The 19,703-nt window shown below is 34.2% G+C and overlaps 1 protein-coding gene across 14 annotated transcripts in view; it reads right to left on the bottom strand.

Moving 5' to 3' along the window:
* LOC106052436 (innexin unc-9-like) overlaps positions 1–19,703 on the bottom strand; it is a 331,886-nt gene continuing 312,183 nt past the window's right edge. For 12 of the 14 annotated variants that reach the window (XM_056014609.1, XM_056014608.1, XM_056014610.1 and 9 more), the window contains 2 exons: positions 17,386–17,541; positions 1–8,888 (listed from right to left, as the gene is read on the bottom strand). In XM_056014609.1, coding sequence (XP_055870584.1) covers positions 8,034–8,888; positions 17,386–17,541 — 1,011 coding nt within the window. In that variant the 3' untranslated portion in view covers positions 1–8,033. Of the gene's footprint in view, positions 8,889–14,775; positions 14,932–17,385; positions 17,542–19,703 lie in introns of all 14 variants that reach the window. The other 2 variants (XM_056014607.1, XM_056014611.1) reach the window with 2 other exon arrangements.

Genomic DNA, 19,703 nt, shown 5'->3' with positions numbered 1-19,703 from the left:
TAAATTACTAAAATATTTTAATGAAGAGTAATTAAACTAGATAATGTTATAAAATTATAGAATAAATTAAAAGATGTGATAAAAGAAATGAAACAAAAAAAATGTTTTCGCTAAAGGGATGTGAGGTCAAGGCCATCCTTCTTGGTTTCAAATCAAAATGAAATTATTGAGGAGAGGAAAAAAAAAAGGTTATTACTTCTAACATTACAGTTGTACATATGATAACATCAAAGCACAGAAAGTACATAGTATACTAGTACAGTCGTTCAACGCACGTTAGAAGAACATTAGAACAAATTATTTTGTTGCATTCTCTTATAATAATTTGCAGAAATTTACTAACAAATATTCAACTATAGTATCAGCGTTTCAATAACACAAAAGTCTTTCCTTAAAATGATTAAATTTACGTTCTTTGTAACGAAACAATGGTAGGTACAAATAAAGTAAAACCTAGTGATAAATAAAATATATATATATATACGTACTCATTTATACAAACTTTAAAAACACAATGCTTAATAAAAATGTATTTCATACCTTCATTCAGTCAATAATTGGATAAAAAAAACAACAGACAATGACTTCAAAGAAAAAAAAAAAGAATTGTTTAAATATCTAGAATAAGTTAGTTATTGGCTAAATGAAATGACCAATCAAAATGAAGAAAAAGAAAACCAGAGTGTTCTCATCGCTGAGGGTAGAGGAGTTACTGTGTCATTAGTGTACAAATTGAACATATTTTTACATGAAGAATGAGATGAAAAAACAAACAACAACATATATATCATGTGATCAAACGTAAAGATTCATAACACAAAAAAAGTTCAAGATATAACTCACATTTGTATCCACATATCACTGACATTGCAAGATATTGAAATACTCAAATAGAAATGATGGATGTTGTTGACAAAACAAAAATAATTTAAGTTTTGGGAATGTTGATCTATTTGTTTTACATTGGGAACAAAACATCATCACACTCTCATCTAATTAAATTAGAACATACAATGAGTAACAAATCACCAGCACTCAATCTACATTGTATGCTCATTATGTTGTCGTTAAAGAGTATGGTGTTTTATATATGTTAATAGTTCGCACTACATTTGATGGTCGTAAACTCAAGTTTCTCTAGAATGTGTTGAACTACATCGAATTTAATCAGACATTCTGGATTCTAAAAAAAATGTTTGAACATGATTGATGACAATTCTGAAAAGTTTACTGTTGTAGCTCTTGGTCCAAAACATTTTTTAGGTTGACTTTGAAGACCAAACATTTTATTATGTTTGAACGCTTTGAGATATGACCGAAACAAAACCCAAACAATGTCTGAATTACTTCCCTTTGTAATCCTTCCACTTCCTCAGCTTACTCTAGACTTGTCAAGCCGAACTTCTAAGTCTTTCACCTTTTTAAGTTGAACCCAAGGAATCTACCTCGAAAGAGGCTCGAATGTTACCACCCCTCACTAAAGCGATTGTTGCCTTCTCTCCTGTTGTTGGCATTTTGCATTTCAGTTGCATGTTAACAATCTTTGTACAATTAATTAATTCTATATTACAAATTTTAATTGCACATTTAATTTTCCAAATACGTATGCACTTAAATTGTAAGTTTAAAAAATACAATAGTTTAGATTGTGTCTACACTGTACTTCCGGCATGTACTAACAACCAATGCTGTATACTTTCGTATTTAAACTCTTGAATTTAAACTTGGTTTACACTCTGGTGCATATATTCGAGATATTTCATTGTTGCTTGCAAGTGACTATTTACTATTGAATTCCATACACACTCGATTTAAAGTGTGCACACGTGACTAGATATAAAAATAACATTCACTGCACGAAAAACTAACAAAATGAAACCAAAGATGGAATCAACCTTTGCATTCAGCTGACAACAAGATCATAGGTCAATGACAAGAATGGTCAAGGTGACGTGTGTTTCAGTGCAAATAGGTGAAAGGAATGATTTGTACATTATTAAAATGTCTGTACACATTACGAGTTATAATATTAAAAAAATTATAGTATGGACTACTTATTGACACACGCGGAGTACTACACCCCTATCAAGTGGCATGACGTCAACACTATATGCACGCGAATTCTAAAATGATTGAATAATCCAGTGTTTTAGAATGGCTCTCTTCAAGTAAACACAACACGATATGATATGTTAGTTCAACACATTGTGTCCTTCTTATTGCAGGTTTATTATAATTTTATTTTATTATTTTTTTCCAGAATTAATGAAAATAACATTTAATTTTGTTTATTTGAATAATCTAAATAATAAAAAGTTAATACGAAACCAACGTGTGATTCAATAAACTTCATTATATAACACGCTTCTATTGCATGGACTGCACAGGGTTTTACAGAGTATGAATTTTTAGGTTTCATTCTTTATCATGGAAAGTTAATGTTCAAGTGATAACATTTTCTGTGAAGAAGTGACTAGATATATTTACACTTATAGTTTACTATACAACATTGTCTATTTGTAATTGCTTGATGTCAAAAAATGAAATTTGTAACATTGTAAAATGATATTTTTAAATGGCTAGACAAAAGAAGAATGAATTGGATATTTAAAACAAGGATCACATTTTGAAAACAGAAACACTTTAAAATGCAGATATTGGACCACGATTAGTTTGTGAGTGAAAAGTTATAGAATGTGAATGTGACTTGAGTTGCTCATGTGGATAAGACATATTAAGGAATTATCACAACTCTTTTTTATGGAAAATTTTCTTGTAAAGAAACAATGCAAGTAGGTTCCATTAGAGAATAAACCTGTTCAAACAAGTAGGTTCCATTAGAGAATAAACCTGTTCAAACAAGTAGGTTCCATTAGAGAATAAACCTGTTCAAACAAGTAGGTTCCATTAGAGAATAAACCTGTTCAAAGGGTGTTAGATCTACATTAGGTCGACACTACTGATGTGCACTTGAACCCTTGCCAAACACATTGAAACTTCAGCCTATCAGAGACATTTGACAACTACATGAGATGTTTACAAATAAGTACACTTGTATATTTACTACTAGATAAATCTTCACAGCCAACTCTCTTGCTAATCACAGGGCCGAATTTAAGAAAGGGCAGGAGGGGCTACAGCCTCGGCCACTCCAGGGCCTCCACAAAAGAGTTAAAAATTTATCCGTATTTCGACGTTTCAGAAATTTGTCTTTTTTTTTTCTTTTTTTTTTTTCTTTTTTTTTTTTTTACGGCTGACAAAAATGTAATGAAGAAGTATACGCTTTCTGCATGCTCGGAGCAAGTCAATACAACTCCGGATTTTCAACAATGCGTCTACCAAGGGCCTTACCCTCCACAAACTAGAAATATACAATTTAAAAAATTTAAATATGCATATTAATTATTTTGTTTAAAATGAAAGTGAGATTAAATTGACGAGAACTCTTGTTTCTTTCTTCTAAAGTAGAACATGCTTTAAGATATAAGTATTTTCATTCATATGTGGAGCTGTAATAAAGCTTTCGAAAACAGAAATCCTGCCACGGTGCCTCCACACACCTAAATCCGGCCCTGATAACACACAAAGTCATTGTGCTTTGACCAATCAGCGAAACTGTTTAGTCTTTGGGTCTTATATAAGCTAGACTTTCATTCTTAAACATTTAATATGAAATATTTCCGAATATTCATTCTAGCTTATTCCAGTATAAAGTTATATAAACATCAGTAATGAACAGCTGAAGAAGTAGATTACATTTTTCATAAAGGCCTTAACAGTATGTATGCAAAAAAAAAAAATCAGAATAGTTACGATATTTTGGGAAATGTATGCAAAGACGTAATAAGGACATTGCCATAGTTGGACATTTCGGATGCACAATAAAGGTTAAGGTCACACTCATTCGGGGTCAATGTCAATCAGCTAAATGTATTTGGTAAGGTGAAGGCTCTTGATACTTCAAGGAATGGATACGATAAAAGAAGCTTTTTATTTCTGAGTAAGTTCTACAGACTATTGTTACAAATGAAGTTGAACGTTTCGTTTTGTGTTCAGCGGAAGGTAGTCAGTAGACATGGGAAGCAAGGATTCCTTCACACATCACACTCTCTATGGAACTAGTTGATTAGGAACAACAAGTGGTCTAGGAATGGAGGACCAGGGAATCCAGGGATAGTATGGACAAGATGTCAATAAGAGTAGTAGATCAACACAACATCTTCCCTTGAATAATCCTCTAACAATGTTTAACAAACTAAAGGAAAGTGAGATGGGACATAGCGGGAACAAACCCGAGTTGTAGCTGCATCACGTGATCAAACATCACAACAAGCCCAAGTGTACTCACAAGCACGCAATCACAATCAGATGTGTACTAGCAAGGACGTATGTACTCTTAAGCTGATGTGTAATCACAAGCACTATGTCCTCTCAAACAGATGTGTACTGTACTGACAAGCACATGTGTACTCACAAGTCAGTGTTTTCTAACAATAATATGTTTACTCACAACCACATGACCACTCTCAACCACATGTGTACTGATGCTTGCATCACAGTTGGGATAAAAATTCAAAGATAACTTGCGAAGTAAATGGCTCATACAACCGAATGATATGAGATTAAAATCAAGTTAAATTATATCACAAATGCAGTAAATATTCAAGAAACCTAATTCCGTGCCGTGCTATTTTACAGGCTCACAAACGATTCAGTCAAAAAGTTTATTGTACAGAAATAGACTACGTATTTTATAGAATTGCTGGGAAAATCTCAAAATATAAATATGCAAATACATTTTTTTTGTTTTTAGTTTTTTTTTGTTTTCGTATTTTTTAAAGTTCCGATGACATTGCAAAAAAGTAAATTAAAAAATTAAAATAAAAAAATAAGTATTTTAAATAGAAAAGAAAAAAAAAAGATCACAATTGAAACAAATCACATTGGTCTAGAGAATTCATCTGATTGACGTTACAGAATAGAACAAATTGTATTCACAGTATAAGCCAACAGAGAAAACAGAACAAATACTGCCATCGTTTGATTGACTTCTAAAGACTGGGAGATAGAACAACTAGATGAAGTCAGAAACTTCTCCACGGCAGCTCATGGACGTGACTTAATTTTAGAATGTATTTCAATTTTCTGTTTCTATGGTTACACTACAAATACATGTCATATGAGTTGACAATTAGCCCCAATGTCCTGTAATACAAAGCTCATGTGCCACGGCCCTTTCAAAGTTAGACAACTCAGATACTCGTGTTTTATTGCTAGTCAAAGAGAATAAATACAATGTGTGGACACTTACTGCAAGACTGGACTTCTAACTGGTCACTTCTCATCTAGCACTTACATGGAATCGACGCTGACTTTCTTTGTAGAATCATTATTTAATAATAATAATAATAATAATAATAATAATAAAATCTCATTGGATATGGAAAGAAATGACATGATCAGACTAACAAGCTTAAAAACAAGTTTCAGTTCTGTTCTAATCCATTATCTGGAGTACAGTTCAGGAAATTTAAAAAAAAATGTTTTATATAAGTTTTATTATATAAATCATAAAAAGGAAAAAACGGTTATATGCACCACGCTATATTATTTAGCTGAAAACATGAACTAGTCAAATGAAACAAACTAAAGTACGGACTAGAATTCAACTTAAAATGTCTGTCTGTGTGTGTGTACAGGGGATGGGGCAGAGTTCAGGGTCAGAAGACAGCTTGCTGAGAGATGTGGCTATAAAAGTATACACAAAGAAGAGATTCACAATGTGTATATATACATTAAATTTCACATGTATTTAGTTATGTTTACATATTGGCATTTCAACATTATTCAAAACGGCTAAAACCAATAAAAAATCACAAAAGTTAGCAACGGAATCACTTAAAATTATAACAAATTTTGCAACCGTTAGGTCTGTCATTTTCAGTAAAGAACCAAATCGTATTAAAAGACAGAAAACAAAAGTCCAGCCTACAATAAAAAATTAAAAATTTTTCTCCACTGGTAAAAAAAAGTACAGAATCTATCCTTTGAAATAAAAAGAAGTTATATTTTGATCTGAAATCATTGTTAGATCATTTTGTTTACATTTACAAAATTGTGCAGTTATCCTTTGAGTTAAAAAAAAGGTCATTTAAAAAAAGACTTGACATCATCCTTTGACCTCAATTTAAAAGTGATGTCTGTCTTGGTCTTACACTGGTCAATCCAAAAGTGTAATATATTTACAAAACAAATGTATCAGTTAGAAATAGCTGAAAAGTTTACAGTACAATTAAAACAACAATTTTCTTTTTTTATGCGAAACATATAATACGAAGACTTCCTTGTCTGGATCTTCCCTATGATATTTCGGCAGCATCGCCATAACGGTAGACAGTACTGAAGGTCTAGTCAGTGTCCAAGGTCTAGTCATTGTCCATTACTACTTTTGTATTGTCATCGAAGAAAATAGGTGTTTGAGTGTGCAAGTGTCAGGTATACGTCTATACATACATATAATTATTGTTATGTCTGTTAATAGGTATAGTGTTGTGTAAGTCAATTTGAACTATTATGGACATGGTTTCATGGAAAAAGCTTTAGTAAACTTTTGCACATTGAGTCCAGCTGCCAAAGTGAATTAGATACTAATCCATCACCCCTAGTGTATAGTTTTTTAAAACGCTGCTATCATTGGTTGACAGTGTCATCTCAGAATCTTTAAATGAAAGTCACCTGGTACTTCAAAATACAAGACATCGCTTTTCTCTTTGAAACAGATTTTGTTCTGGCTAATTAACTTTTGAAAAGCCAACAAAACGGAAGCTAAAACATTTTGTTTTATGGTCTTCTGGTGGATTCACTTTTAATGTTCCCATTACGTTCCATCCGCGTTAAGAGATAACTTCGTTTTGAAAAGATTTAGTTGGTTTTCTGATACTGGGGGAGGGGGGGAGGGAGCCAATAAATCTGATAGAGCAAACAAGCTGAAGACATAGAAACCATTTCAAAAAGTGCGATTAGAAATGATCGGAAGTGTTTGTGTCTGGAGTTGAAAACAAAGTTTATTTCACATGTGAACTTGACACTTCCAGGAAGCAGATAGATAGTAATTTTAGAGAGAAAAATAATATCCGAGCTCATTAGTAATCTTGTGTGCTAAATGTTTATTAGTTGAAATCGAACCATTTAGCTAGATTAAGCATAGACTTTTGGTCTCTTGGCCATGACGCTAAAAAGGTTGTTCAGGCATTCTTCACTAAGATTTTATCGAATGCTGATTGCCAAAATGCAAAGCACTGTCCAAAACTTTTGTGACTTTATATGAAAATCCTAATTGATCTTTTGCAAAGTATTCCTCAGTATACCTTGGTTGTATCACCTACGTACTTGTTCCCTATAGTTCAACATTTTTATTTTAGATAATTAACTTTTCAGCAGGCTGGATCTTACAACTTTTAGAATAATTTGTCTTATAACTGAATGTAGACATTTGGAAAAAAAAATCCGCTTCCTTTCCTCTAAAATAACAGATTTATACAGTTTGAAAGTTGTGTTTGTTTTGTAGGAACTATTTGTTGTTTGTAATTGAAATTTAGTGTGTAATGTACGTCAGCTAAACGTCTTTGATAAGCTATGATAACAAAAGCACTGCTATCAACGATTATGAAGTCAATTCTGATATGATCAAAAAATTGCATCATTTTTTGTTCTAAACAGTTCAAAGTTCAAACATGAGACAATTCAGTGTCAGAGCCTATATCGTAGCTCGAGTCACGACCGTTCAAGCCGTTTACGTAGGTGTCCAAGAAGCCGTTCTGTCTTGGGAAGGTGCTGAAGCCAACGAGTTCCACATCCTGGGCACAACACCCGATCCCCGCGTCCTGGTGGTTGTAATAGTGGTGGTTGTTCCCCAGATGGTTGTGGTAACTGTGGTGATTGTGATGATTCTCCTCGGTTGGTGTTAGGTTGACAGATTTGATCCCCAGCCAGCTAGACAGGGCCTGAACTGCCTTCCACTTGCGAACGGTTAGTCAGACATTGCTGTTGTCGTCACTGATTTGGTTGGCGTGCCTGAAGAGCGGTTTGTTCCGGTAGTGGTTCCACAGCTGCAGGATCAGCTCGGACACTAAAACGTCATTGGCGTTCTTCCCCACTAGCCTGAGCACAAAGATGCCATCCTGTCGCAGGTACTGCTCGCAGAACTTGACAGCCATCTTCTTATCCAGCTCCGATTTGTAGCAGTCGTTGATGCGGAGAAACTTCTTGAGGTACCGTAGGCGATGCTGCCGAAATATCATAGTGTAGACCCAGATAAGGAAGTTAAAGGTGCTGAGAGTGGCCACGAAGACCAGCCAGAACCAAATGAAAATGAAAATCTTTTCGTTGAAAAGATTAATGGGCAGGACGCACTGGACCGTGTAGTCGTGGACGTTGGTCAGCTGGCGTATCTTGAAGAAACAATGCGTAATTCGGGGAAACCTAGGGCTCTCGCTCCAATTCTCCCCCCTGGCTAGATGATCCATGACCTCAAAGCCGTAGACGTTAAAGTTCGTCCCTAGGAACTCGTTCAGAATGAAGAGTTGACCGATGGCGTTGGCGAGGTAGAGAAGCTTGATAAACATGTACAGCGTGACAAGGTAGTTGCCATAGCGCTTGCCCCAGACAATGCAGCAGTATTTGGAGATCTGTTGCCGTAACCGGATGAAGCAGCCGGACCGGTATTCCCGAGCATTCTCTATCCACCTGTCCATGTACCGGACTATATGCTTGATCGTCCGGTCTCGATCGTCCGGGGCGACGTAGGCCGTCTCTGCTGCAAGGGTGACGATCTTGTCCAAGTTGACGCCGGCAGAAGCGGTCAAGATGCGCCAGAGAATGCAAGGCACCTAGATGAAAGTGAGAGATGTAATCAATTAGTCTCATCGGATTATCAATCCTGCTTCTTAATATTAAGGTTACTTTTTTCTCTTAATTTAATTTTTGCATTTAATTAGCATGTAAGTATATCTAGATTTATTATTTTTTAAAATTAAAATCCTAGTTAGATATTAATTATATAATTAAGGTATTTATAGAAAATGTAATAATAAAAATTTACTGCCATAGAAAATATGTAATATGTATTTGAATTATTTAGCATTACTCTTGTCTCTAACAAAAACTATTATATAATTACAAAATACAAGAAAAATTAATGCAACTCTGTATTGGTCGTTAGCTTTGGCTTCAATGATGTTTCAGCAATAGACAAACACTAAGCAAAAGTTAGTAGATACAAATAGCTTCTTGTAGTTGTTTTTTTAAAGAGTATATTATGATCTGAATAGTTACGTCGCTTTCTCTTTCTGTCATTATTAATTAACAAAATAAATAATAATCCCTTGTGCCTGATTTTTTCCTCACTAATTAGTAAGATAATTGGTTTCCATTCATTGAACTGGACAACTTTCAGCGTTTTAACATTATTTTCGTTCATTTTTTAAAATCTCGGACACAGGGCAGTTTTAATTTTTGTTTCAAGTACTTTACTTAAGGGTTAAGGACTTCAATTAAGCCTAGTGTGTCAATCACTGTTAATATTCATGGGCATGAAGCAGACTAAATAGAAATAACTTTGCCCCCCCCCCCGGCAAAAAAATTATTGCGTAATTTGTTGGTTTCATTGCATGACAACTATAAAGTTGAAATCAACACAACTCGACCAAATAATGTGCTTGAAAACAGAACGCTGCCTGTGAATGTCACTAGCTGCATTTTGAAATAAAGTCTTAGCGTTTTTCCAAAGAAGTATCTATCCAAACAAACGAAGATTAATGATACCTATTCTGAATTAGATCTTTTTTTTTTAACCAAGACATGGCGTCTTTAAAAAACATACAGTCACATGTGTTTGAAGAATTTTGCTTGTTCACAATTATCTTAACCCACTCCAACACGGATCTAAAAACATTCCTATGTCATCCCAGCTTAACTAAGCTACCCTAAGATAGCACTTATTAAGTTTAGGGAGTGTTCCTTACAAAAAATATTTAAAAGTATTTAAGACATGTTCATAGTGGCTCAAGTTTCTATTCTATGACGTAGTGTTAAGACACGGCGCTGCACGCCGCCATCAAAAGTGCAAAAGTTGTGCACCTTCCTATGCGCTATTTTATGCTGCGGCACCTAAGCACAATGTTTTGGAACTGATGATTTCTGACCAAAGGCCAAAATCAGATAATTATAGTCAATTTTGGTAGCCGAAGTGGGTAAGTAAAGTACTTATTGTATTTCATTCGGTTGCTTGGTTATGTTTACAAACTAAATATTGACCACCGTAGATCCCATCACAAAGATGGTATATATTTATAAAAAAGTTTATACATTACACTTGGACTATCATTTGATAAAATGTATCGCGCAGCCTTTATTAAATATTTTAAAACATCTAGCAATAAATCTCTACTAAACTTAACTAATGTTAAATGATAAACTTAGGGACGCTAAACCTCCCAAACACTATTTAATTCATCTAAAAAGGCAAAAACCTTTTTCAAATCTGCACTCTTACAACAGTGTACAAAGATTTTGTTCAAACTCTTAAGATTTATAATATAAAGCTCAACACCCCTCTGATTGTATGGCGTAATAACTGAGGCTCACCTGCCCAAGTCATTTGTTTCTGATTGTAGCGACACAAACATTATGCTGTGATTATGTTACATTTCATTTACATCTCTTGCAGAGAACAAATGTAGGTCAGTTGCTCTCAACCTTCATCTTATAGACGATCTTGAGTTACGACAAAATCTTGTTTCAAGTGTGGCTTATATGTTTATTTGAGAAGCTTATATTTATACTTGAGAGAACTATATGTTTACTTGAAAAATTATATGTTTATTTGAGAGGCCTATATGTTTACTTGCGAAGCTTATATCTTTTTCTGATTGGCGAAATAGTTTACTAGAGAAGCTTATATGTTTACTTGTTTAAGAGGCGAACGTGTCTACTCTGGAGATAAATGCTCCCCATATATCGAGGTCCGAGTGTCTTACGCATTGCTTTATGCGGAGTACAAGATAAGTTGTCCCAATACTGCAACTTCTTTTTGATTGACCTAGCTGCTTTACAAGAGACCATGCCGCATAAGTGACTTCAGTGTAAAATGACTTCATAATGAATGTCTCATGCACTAAACTAATAGTTAACACAAAGCAAATCTTCATCATACTACAATTAGTTGTCAAACTTAATCTAGTTTTAATGTAAAGTTTGAGCCAGCGCTTCTGTATCTCTCTAATTGTCATGATTACATTCATTCAAAATACAAGTGCAAAAATGACATTTATATTTCTTAAATCGTCAACATTTTGATATGAGTTTGACGCAGTCTTGATTTGACTATTTCTATACAATTGATTTCTTCAAAGTTCCTTTAGTTCTACATTTCTCGGACATCAATAACAAAGATTGAACGTATACTATTCTTTCATCCCAGCCTCTTCCCTAAAGAAACAATGTTTGAGCCTTGGCCATTCAAATAAGCAGCTGAATCACACGAAGTCACTAGACTTTGTCACGAGGATACAATTTAAGTCAATGGTATGTATTACTATTTTAACTTAATGACTTAAATTGTATGATGATCAGTTTCTATAGCCTTTTACGTGAACTTCATAGACTTTCAGCTGCTCTTCATAGCTAGTAGTATCAAACCTAAACCATAACCACAGTTGACGTTACCCCATGAATGCTTTTTGATATTTTCACACATATTTTAAATATTTACTGTTATTAAAAAAACCCACAAAGACTGACAGACTCGCTGGCTCATGAAATGACTTCCTACACCATTTGATCAAATTAATGTTTTGACTAGCGCATTCAATAAGCTAAGCAAGCAAAAGACGTTGCTATAATCTGACATATCGTATGACCTGACTTACAATAGGATGCCTAGTGCGCATTCATTTGTATAAATATTTAGTAAAATTTTTAATAATAATGCATTTGATGTAAGAAAAACATTAAAACATTAGAGAACACAAAAACTATTGATTAAAAAACTTTAAAAATAAGCTTAGAAAGAGTTTTTCCCAATGCAAAATGTAATTTAGTTAAACATATCTTATATTGATAATCATTTTAACGTATCTTTCTGTTGTCTAACCCTATCTGATATTAATATATGCAAATCAAACTATATATATAGTTTTAGTACAAATAAATACAAAGCTATAAGTTAGTAAAAATTATTTTCATTTGGAAATATTAGTAGAAATTAATGATTTTCCAATACATCCTAAGTATAAACATGCAAGCCAATACCTTTCTGGGATGGTCCAATTTACTTCTGGTGGAGACAAAAAAAAATCACAACAGCAAGAAATAAAAAAAAAGGCTACAAAAAAATAACAAACATTTATATAGCAATATCTATAACGTTAACAAAGAAACATGAACTGACATTAAATTTAAGTAGAAAAAATGTTTAGAACACACTTCAATGTAGAGTTTGTTTTTCTTTTGTACAATGGTTTAAAAAGTAGAAAAGATCAAAATATATTAGTTCAACAACTGACAAGAGAAAATGTAGGTCACTGCGGAAAGTGTTCACAAACAAATGTAAATTACTGCAAAATTTGTCAAAAAATGTAGGGCTATGCAGAAATTCGTGAAAAAAAAATTGATTACTGTTTACTACAGAGTAAAGAGAAAATGTAGGTCACTACAGAGTAAAGAGAAAATGTAGGTCACTACAGAGTAAAGAGAAAATGTAGGTCACTACAGAGTAAAGAGAAAATGTAGGTCACTACAGAGTAAAGAGAAAATGTAGGTCGCTATAGAAATTCGTCAAACAAAAATGTATATCGCTGCAGTAATTCATGAAAAAGTAGGTTACTGCAGAGTAGAGTGAATAGAATATGTTTGTCACTGTAGACATTTGTCAAATGAAAAATAGTTCACTGCTGAAATTAGTGGACAAGAATGTAAGTTACTACAGAGTAGAGTGAAGTGAAAATGTTGGTCACTGCAGACATTTGTCAAATAAAATCCACTTGTTCCCAGGAACTACTCAAAGGAAAAATTTGGTTTTTAAAATGTTCCCTTGGAATCAAAGTTTTGGAACCTTCTAGAATTGATTGTGTCCTATTGATCGAAGTAAACATTCAGATTTGTAATTGGTCATCGAATTTCTTATTTGTATTACTTTGTATCCATTGATATCAAGCCAAACATTTTCTCTGGTCTGTGTCTTCGTGTGGACATTATGTACAAGTCAAAATAAAACAATACAAAACATCAAATGGGTAACAGGCATGCCTTTAAGAAACAATGAGGTTCCTAAACTATGTAAGAGTACAAAGCTATAAACACACAAAGTCAATCTAATAGGTAGTCAATTAACCATTATCACTTGCATTTCATTTTGTTATTTTTTTTTAGTCTTTGTTAAAAATAAACTTCTTTTCTCAAGCGTGCTTAATGTGAAGAATGTATTCTTTGAGCGCCTTAACAGAAGGCAAGTAAATATTCCTTCTCCTCAGTATAGACATAGACAAATCTATAAGTAGCACAAGAAGACTACATTATTTCCTCTGTTCCTCCAGTGGACCAGTAAAGCACCCATCTTGTATGGCTCTACTGGCTGACCTTTTAATGTACAATGGAATCCCATGGCATTCATTTTGAAGGGAAGAACTCGGTGATCTGGCATTAGCGTCTGTCTAGCTAGAAACAGATTTAACTAGCAGATTTTTTTTTGTTTGATTTCTCTTAGTTTAGGTTGTCTTTTCTTACTATTATTAGTGAGTTATCTCTTTTTTGTTGAAGGGGCAGACCATCTTTTCTATGTTTAATTTGTGAGTTATCTGTTCTTTATAGAATTTCCTTCCTGAATCGTCATTTGTTAGCTCCACTAATGAATCGTCTAGTTAAAGCTTTGGGCTCCGATTTGTATGAAAATTTACACTAAACTGATTCCATCACCAAGATAATACATTTTTGTTTAAAGACGGTTGTCTAAGAAATCATTATAAGAGTCCCTAGGATATACTTATAGCTTTTTATTGAAAGAAAATTTGAGAAAGATTGGTGAGTTTCGATCTGTTTGAGCATTAAAGCTAAACTAAATATGAGAAATAACTAGACAATTTTTCATTGCTTTATGCTTGGTGTGTGTGTGTGTGCGAGGAGAGAGCTCTTTAACGTGAAAAAACAATAGTATGTTGTGTAACTAATGAGCCGTTTTAAATATATAACAAAATTAAAAACTACAGATTAAAGACTTATGAAGCTAATGTTTTTCAGTGGATTTGTTATTAATGAACTAAGACAATAAGTTAATCATAAAACACGCTAACGAAGTTCTAGGAAACAGAAAAGAAACAAACATTTAGACAAATAAACAGCAAAAGATATCTAGTTCGGAATCTCGTAATGTAGGAACTAGGAATGCACACATTTGATTGGAATTTTACTTCTCGGACTAGGAAAGAATGTGCTGACTTCAAAAGAGAATTTAAAGCCTCAACGTAAAAGCCTCAGAAACGAAATTTTCAAAACACTTTGTCACTTTTTTACATGCCTGTCACTTGGTTTCCAGTTTTACCTCTAATTCCGAGATTCCGAAAACAAAAGAATGCCATTAAAAGCAAACAAAAAAAAAATTAAAATCGTGGATTTCAAAAGCATGATCAAAAGTAATAGAAACGAAACGAAATGGAAGCAGAGTGTGCAAGGCAGCTGCAAGTTGTTATGAACATGAACGAACACAGGACTGCGGCGTGTTACCTTGAAAAGCAGAGCCTGGAAGAGGAGGATCATTGGGACCCATTGGTAATATTCCACTTCACCCGTAACGGGCTTCTCAGGGGCTCTGGGTGGGTTGGCGTCAAATGGGACGAAATGGGTGTTGGCGACCCAACAGACGTTATTGGTATAGTCAACCTGAATAGAGAGTAGGGAAGGGCCTTTAGTATTGGTTGCTTAAGATAAGGGTCAAATTAGTTGTTGTTTTTTTTTGTTAAAGATGATACGATTGTAAAATAAGATTTTGATTTTGGAGTCAAGTGAAGAGCTTCAAGTGAAGTTGTTTGATTTGTTGCTATTTGTTCAGAAAACCATGTAAATCTAGTAGTCTTAGAAAGAAATATTGATACTTACTAGAAAAAGCGTCTATTTTTAGACATTCTAAATGTCCATTACTAGAAATAGCCTATCGTCTTTTTTTTAAAGGATATATTCTTTAATATTTCTTTAGCTTATTGAAGAGACGCATATTGCAGTTGGTTTCTGGTTAGCTTTTCTTTTCATTTTTCAGGGAAGAAATATTATTTGCGAACTATTTTAGTTCTAGATTTTTGGTGACAGGCGTTCTTTTGGTCTATTAGTTGGTGGTAACATCTCCTTCAAGACGACATGTTTGAAACACTATTTGAGGAATCATCCAAGATTGTTACAGGATTCAAGTCACGGACACTAAATCTGCAACAGTATCGGCTTGGACTTTGTTCGTGTTCATGTCCTATGCTGACTTTTTAAAAGAATTTCGATCTTCATCAATAACACAATAAAAGGCAGAATGGTGCTTCTGCATTTAGAAGCATTTTGACTATGTCATCTTTGTTAATACAAATGGTAAAAAATACTCAGACTTTAAACTATAGCTGCTATTACAAATAAACTACTTAAAAAATTGCCAAAGGCGAAAGACATCCACTTATCATTCTAGGAGGGTCGTATTTACACGAACTTTTCTTTTTTTTTTTTTTCATAATGAATAATTGAATGATGCGTCCATTCAGCCCCTTCATATATTCCATTGATACGATGATAGCACTGCACATGGGACATGTTGTTATGAATGTTCAATAATTGAAAGCTCGTATGTATAAATACTTGTTCACAAATAAGGACTTACGTCAGCGGTTTACAGATATCAGATTTATAATGTAAACGTTTGTGAAGTCCCAGAGAGAATTGTGTAGTAAAAGTGTTTGAAAAAAGTTCTGAAAACCAAGAGCGTAGATGAATTGGTTTTTTAGGGACAATACTGGGGCATATTAAGGACATCGGACATTGCCAGCAGGACATAGGACAACGTCTGTAGGACATAGGACAACAGCTGTAGAACATAGGACAACGGCTGTAGCAATCGGAACTTACATAGCTCATTTCAGTGTGGACAAAGTTTTCAACTTGCAAAATAAACTCGAGGACAATCTCAAACTTATTAAATGTGTATTCATAAACTTATTAGATTTTAAAGCAAAATTGATTAATAAGCTAGTGTATTTTTTTACCGTCTCTGCTTAATTATGCAGAAGCTTTTTTTTTTTGTTTATTAATTTTTTTTAAATAAAGAAAACTTAATGAAAGAAAATAGAAAAACGTTTAAAAGCATGAACAGGGAATAAAGAGGATAAAAATATTCGATGTGGGTAAAATGTCAACACATAGATTTAGAAAGAAAGGGATAGGGGGAGATAATAGGAAATGTCAAGTGCTAGAGATGTGTTCAACGTGGATCCAGTGAGTGTGGGGAAGAGGGTCAAGTACTTGTCCAGAGATCACTGTATCAACGAGGATTGATCCCTGACACCAGGCACTGGCCTAGGGCACTGAGTGTGTGTGCTTTCAAGGAGATATTTGGATAGTGCTGTAGAGGTTGAATGTATCCACCAAATGGTGTGTGTGTTGGGGGGGGGGATTGTGCCAAAAAAGAAAGAAAAATGAAAATTGGCAATTTATAGCCCAGAGATCTACAGTATGAGTTTTTTAAACTTTGCATTCAAGATACAAAAATTTAAATCTTTGGAAAATAATGAAATCCTAGACTGACTGACATATTTTCAAAATAAACATCTTGAGTAAAAAAATTTTGAATTGGAAAATAGTTGTTAATAATAAAAATGAAAGTGCCTTCAAGTGGCATGATTAAGCACGACTATAGTGTATTTGTTATATATTCAGATTCGGGAACGATGAATTTGATTCCTACACATTCTAAAATTACACTGTAGTTCATTATCATATTAATTGATCGTGGAGGCCTAAAATTCATTGTTAAATTTAATTGGAGAAAAAAAAAGGTTTCTCAGAAAATTATACACTTGCAGCGGCCGTTTATAATAATGTTACATCCAATCAGTTTGAAACATGAAGAAGAATTTCAACAGTTTGTCGGTAACTAATTAAAAGAAGTTATCTCTCTTTGATTATTTCTAGTTTCCTTGCCAAGCGTCAGACCAATACCAGAGTGCAGCTTTATACTTCTTGTTCAATTTCTAGTTGCATCGCCCGATGAGACGCCAGCACCTCCCTCACATGTGAACAACAACAACAATAATATAGGGAGGCGTGGCGTCATCAGGGCTGGGGCGATTGGGGGGGGGGGGGTACCTTGAAAAGCAAAGCCTGAAAGAGTAGAATCAGAGGGACCCATTGATAGTACTGTATCTCCATCTCACTGATCATGTCCGTGTAGCGTGGCGGCTGGTCGTTAAAGTGCACGTAGAAGGTGTTGGACACCCAGCAGACATTGTTGGTGTAGTCCACCTGATAACACGGGGTTGGAGGGGGATGCAGTTGATCCGGGGGTGGGGGGTGGGGTAGGATGGACAAACATTGAGAAGTTGAGATGGTAGTCATTAAATCAAGTTTTTACTTTCTTTTAACAGTTTCATGATATATCTCAAACAAAAGGAATGAATAGAGAAAAGACCAGAAATATATGTCAGTGATGATTCGACATAAAGATGATCTTATTATTCAAGCAAAATTATGTAATAGTATTTAAGATACTAATATATAATATCCACTTAATGGCTCTTATTAACTCCTTTTAAGCTGTTTATACACCAGACTCTTTAAACTCGTTATGTCGACATGCAATATGTTCACCCGAAATTGAACACTCTTCCTACCCTTTGTAAAAGTTGACATTTAATATATATATTAAAGACCAAGGGCCATTCTGTAATGCTAATTATGTGATGGTCCTATTTTTTTAAAACTTTAACTCTTTGCATAATCAATATGCATATTGGAAATATCAAAATAACAATAAATACAAAGTTCAAATCACCATTTTGTTTAAACAGAGGTGTATTCTGGACAGTTTAGGTCTACGTCTCCTATTTCCCACTATAAGAGCTAGAATAAGCAATGCTCTACATTTTAGAGGGCAACTTCATGAGTTGATGAAAGAGATTCCTTTGGCAACCAAACAAAAAAACACACAAAGATTAAATGGCATTATTAATTAAAATGTAAAATTGGATCAATAAATAATGAGATGTGTCAGTCAATTTGATGAATGATCTTACCAATATTGAAAAAAAAATAGAATCGGAAATTTAATTAGATAATTAATTAGCTATATAACGAAATAGTTGTATCATCAAAGGCGAAGACATCTTATGTATCACAATAGGTACATGAACTAATAGGTCAAAGGTTATTCATTAGTGTATTATTTGCGTCGAGAGCTGAATACGATTTACACACACAGTTCGATCATCGATCCATGCACACAGTCAAGTCTCAAGCAAAGGTTCGTTGTAATAATATTATCAAAAGAGACTAGTTAACAGTAACAACTCCAACAGTACTGTATTGAAATAAAAATCTAAAAATGAATCTGTGCAATATATCTGGTCATGCATTATATTTAGTAGGCAATGAGCAATGCGAGAATCAGATATGTTAAATGTGTGAATTATAGCTGGCTCCTTCTGACAATGAATAGACCTATATATCCTGGGTGCATTCTTGTGTCTTAGATGAAAGGATTACGGGTAGCCCATTTGTCATGGAATGCGTTGAATTACATTTGGCGCCAACTCAGTTGTTTTACATGTTCCTTCAGAATTGAAGATTATTACATTCTAACCCAAACATCCAGCAGGACGGTAGGAGACAGGTGGCCAGGGTTCGAACCCTGGAACATCGAGACGACTGTCCAGAGCGGCCATCCGTAAGCATTCTAGGCTGACGATCCCCATAAACCAGAATCCGCTGAGATTAAAGAGGAGCTACAGAGAAGGAAGAAAGAGAAGAGAGATTGTTTAGCTCCATAGGAAAAGAGAAACAGTTTCACGTCACGACACAGGGGACTGTGTTGAATTTAATGCTAAACTAAGTCACAAAGAAGATTCACCATAAAAACATGAAGATGATACACTTTAGAAAGTTAGCTGAGATTACCTTGCAGAGACTGCAACACAAGGAGAAAGTACAATTGAGAATGATCAGCCACTGTTGAAAAAGTCACTTAGGACTTAATTAGACCCTCCTGCAAGGCACAACTCCAGGAGGAAGAAAAAAAATGGGAAGACAATGCCAAATAAAGAACTGGACTCATTTGCAATAATTTGCTGACAACAAAAATGGAAGGAACTCTTTAGCGGATGACTTCCGATGCCAATGTATGGACAGTCCCACTCCGTGTAATATTTCTGCTGTGTCTTCAGGTGAGATGTATTTGCTTGAATTGGTAAGTTTGATGGTGAATGAAAACTTTGTAGAGAAACACTTTCTTGTTGAAAAGAATGCACAGCACAAAGCGTTCTAGTTTCTTGTGAAAATGAATGTGCAGCCTCAAGCTTTCCAATGAGAGCATGAATAAAAGAGACAGTCAATTTAAGAAAAACTAAGAGCAGCACAAAGGGAAAGATTGGGAAACCAGAGTTCTCACTTGACAGAATATACACTGACCA

The sequence above is a fragment of the Biomphalaria glabrata genome, chromosome 16 (genome assembly GCF_947242115.1).
Source record: "Biomphalaria glabrata chromosome 16, xgBioGlab47.1, whole genome shotgun sequence".
In the NCBI taxonomy this organism is placed as follows: Eukaryota; Metazoa; Mollusca; class Gastropoda; family Planorbidae; genus Biomphalaria; species Biomphalaria glabrata.
Note: the sequence above shows the minus strand (reverse complement) of the source record. Positions and strands in the feature narration are given on the sequence as shown.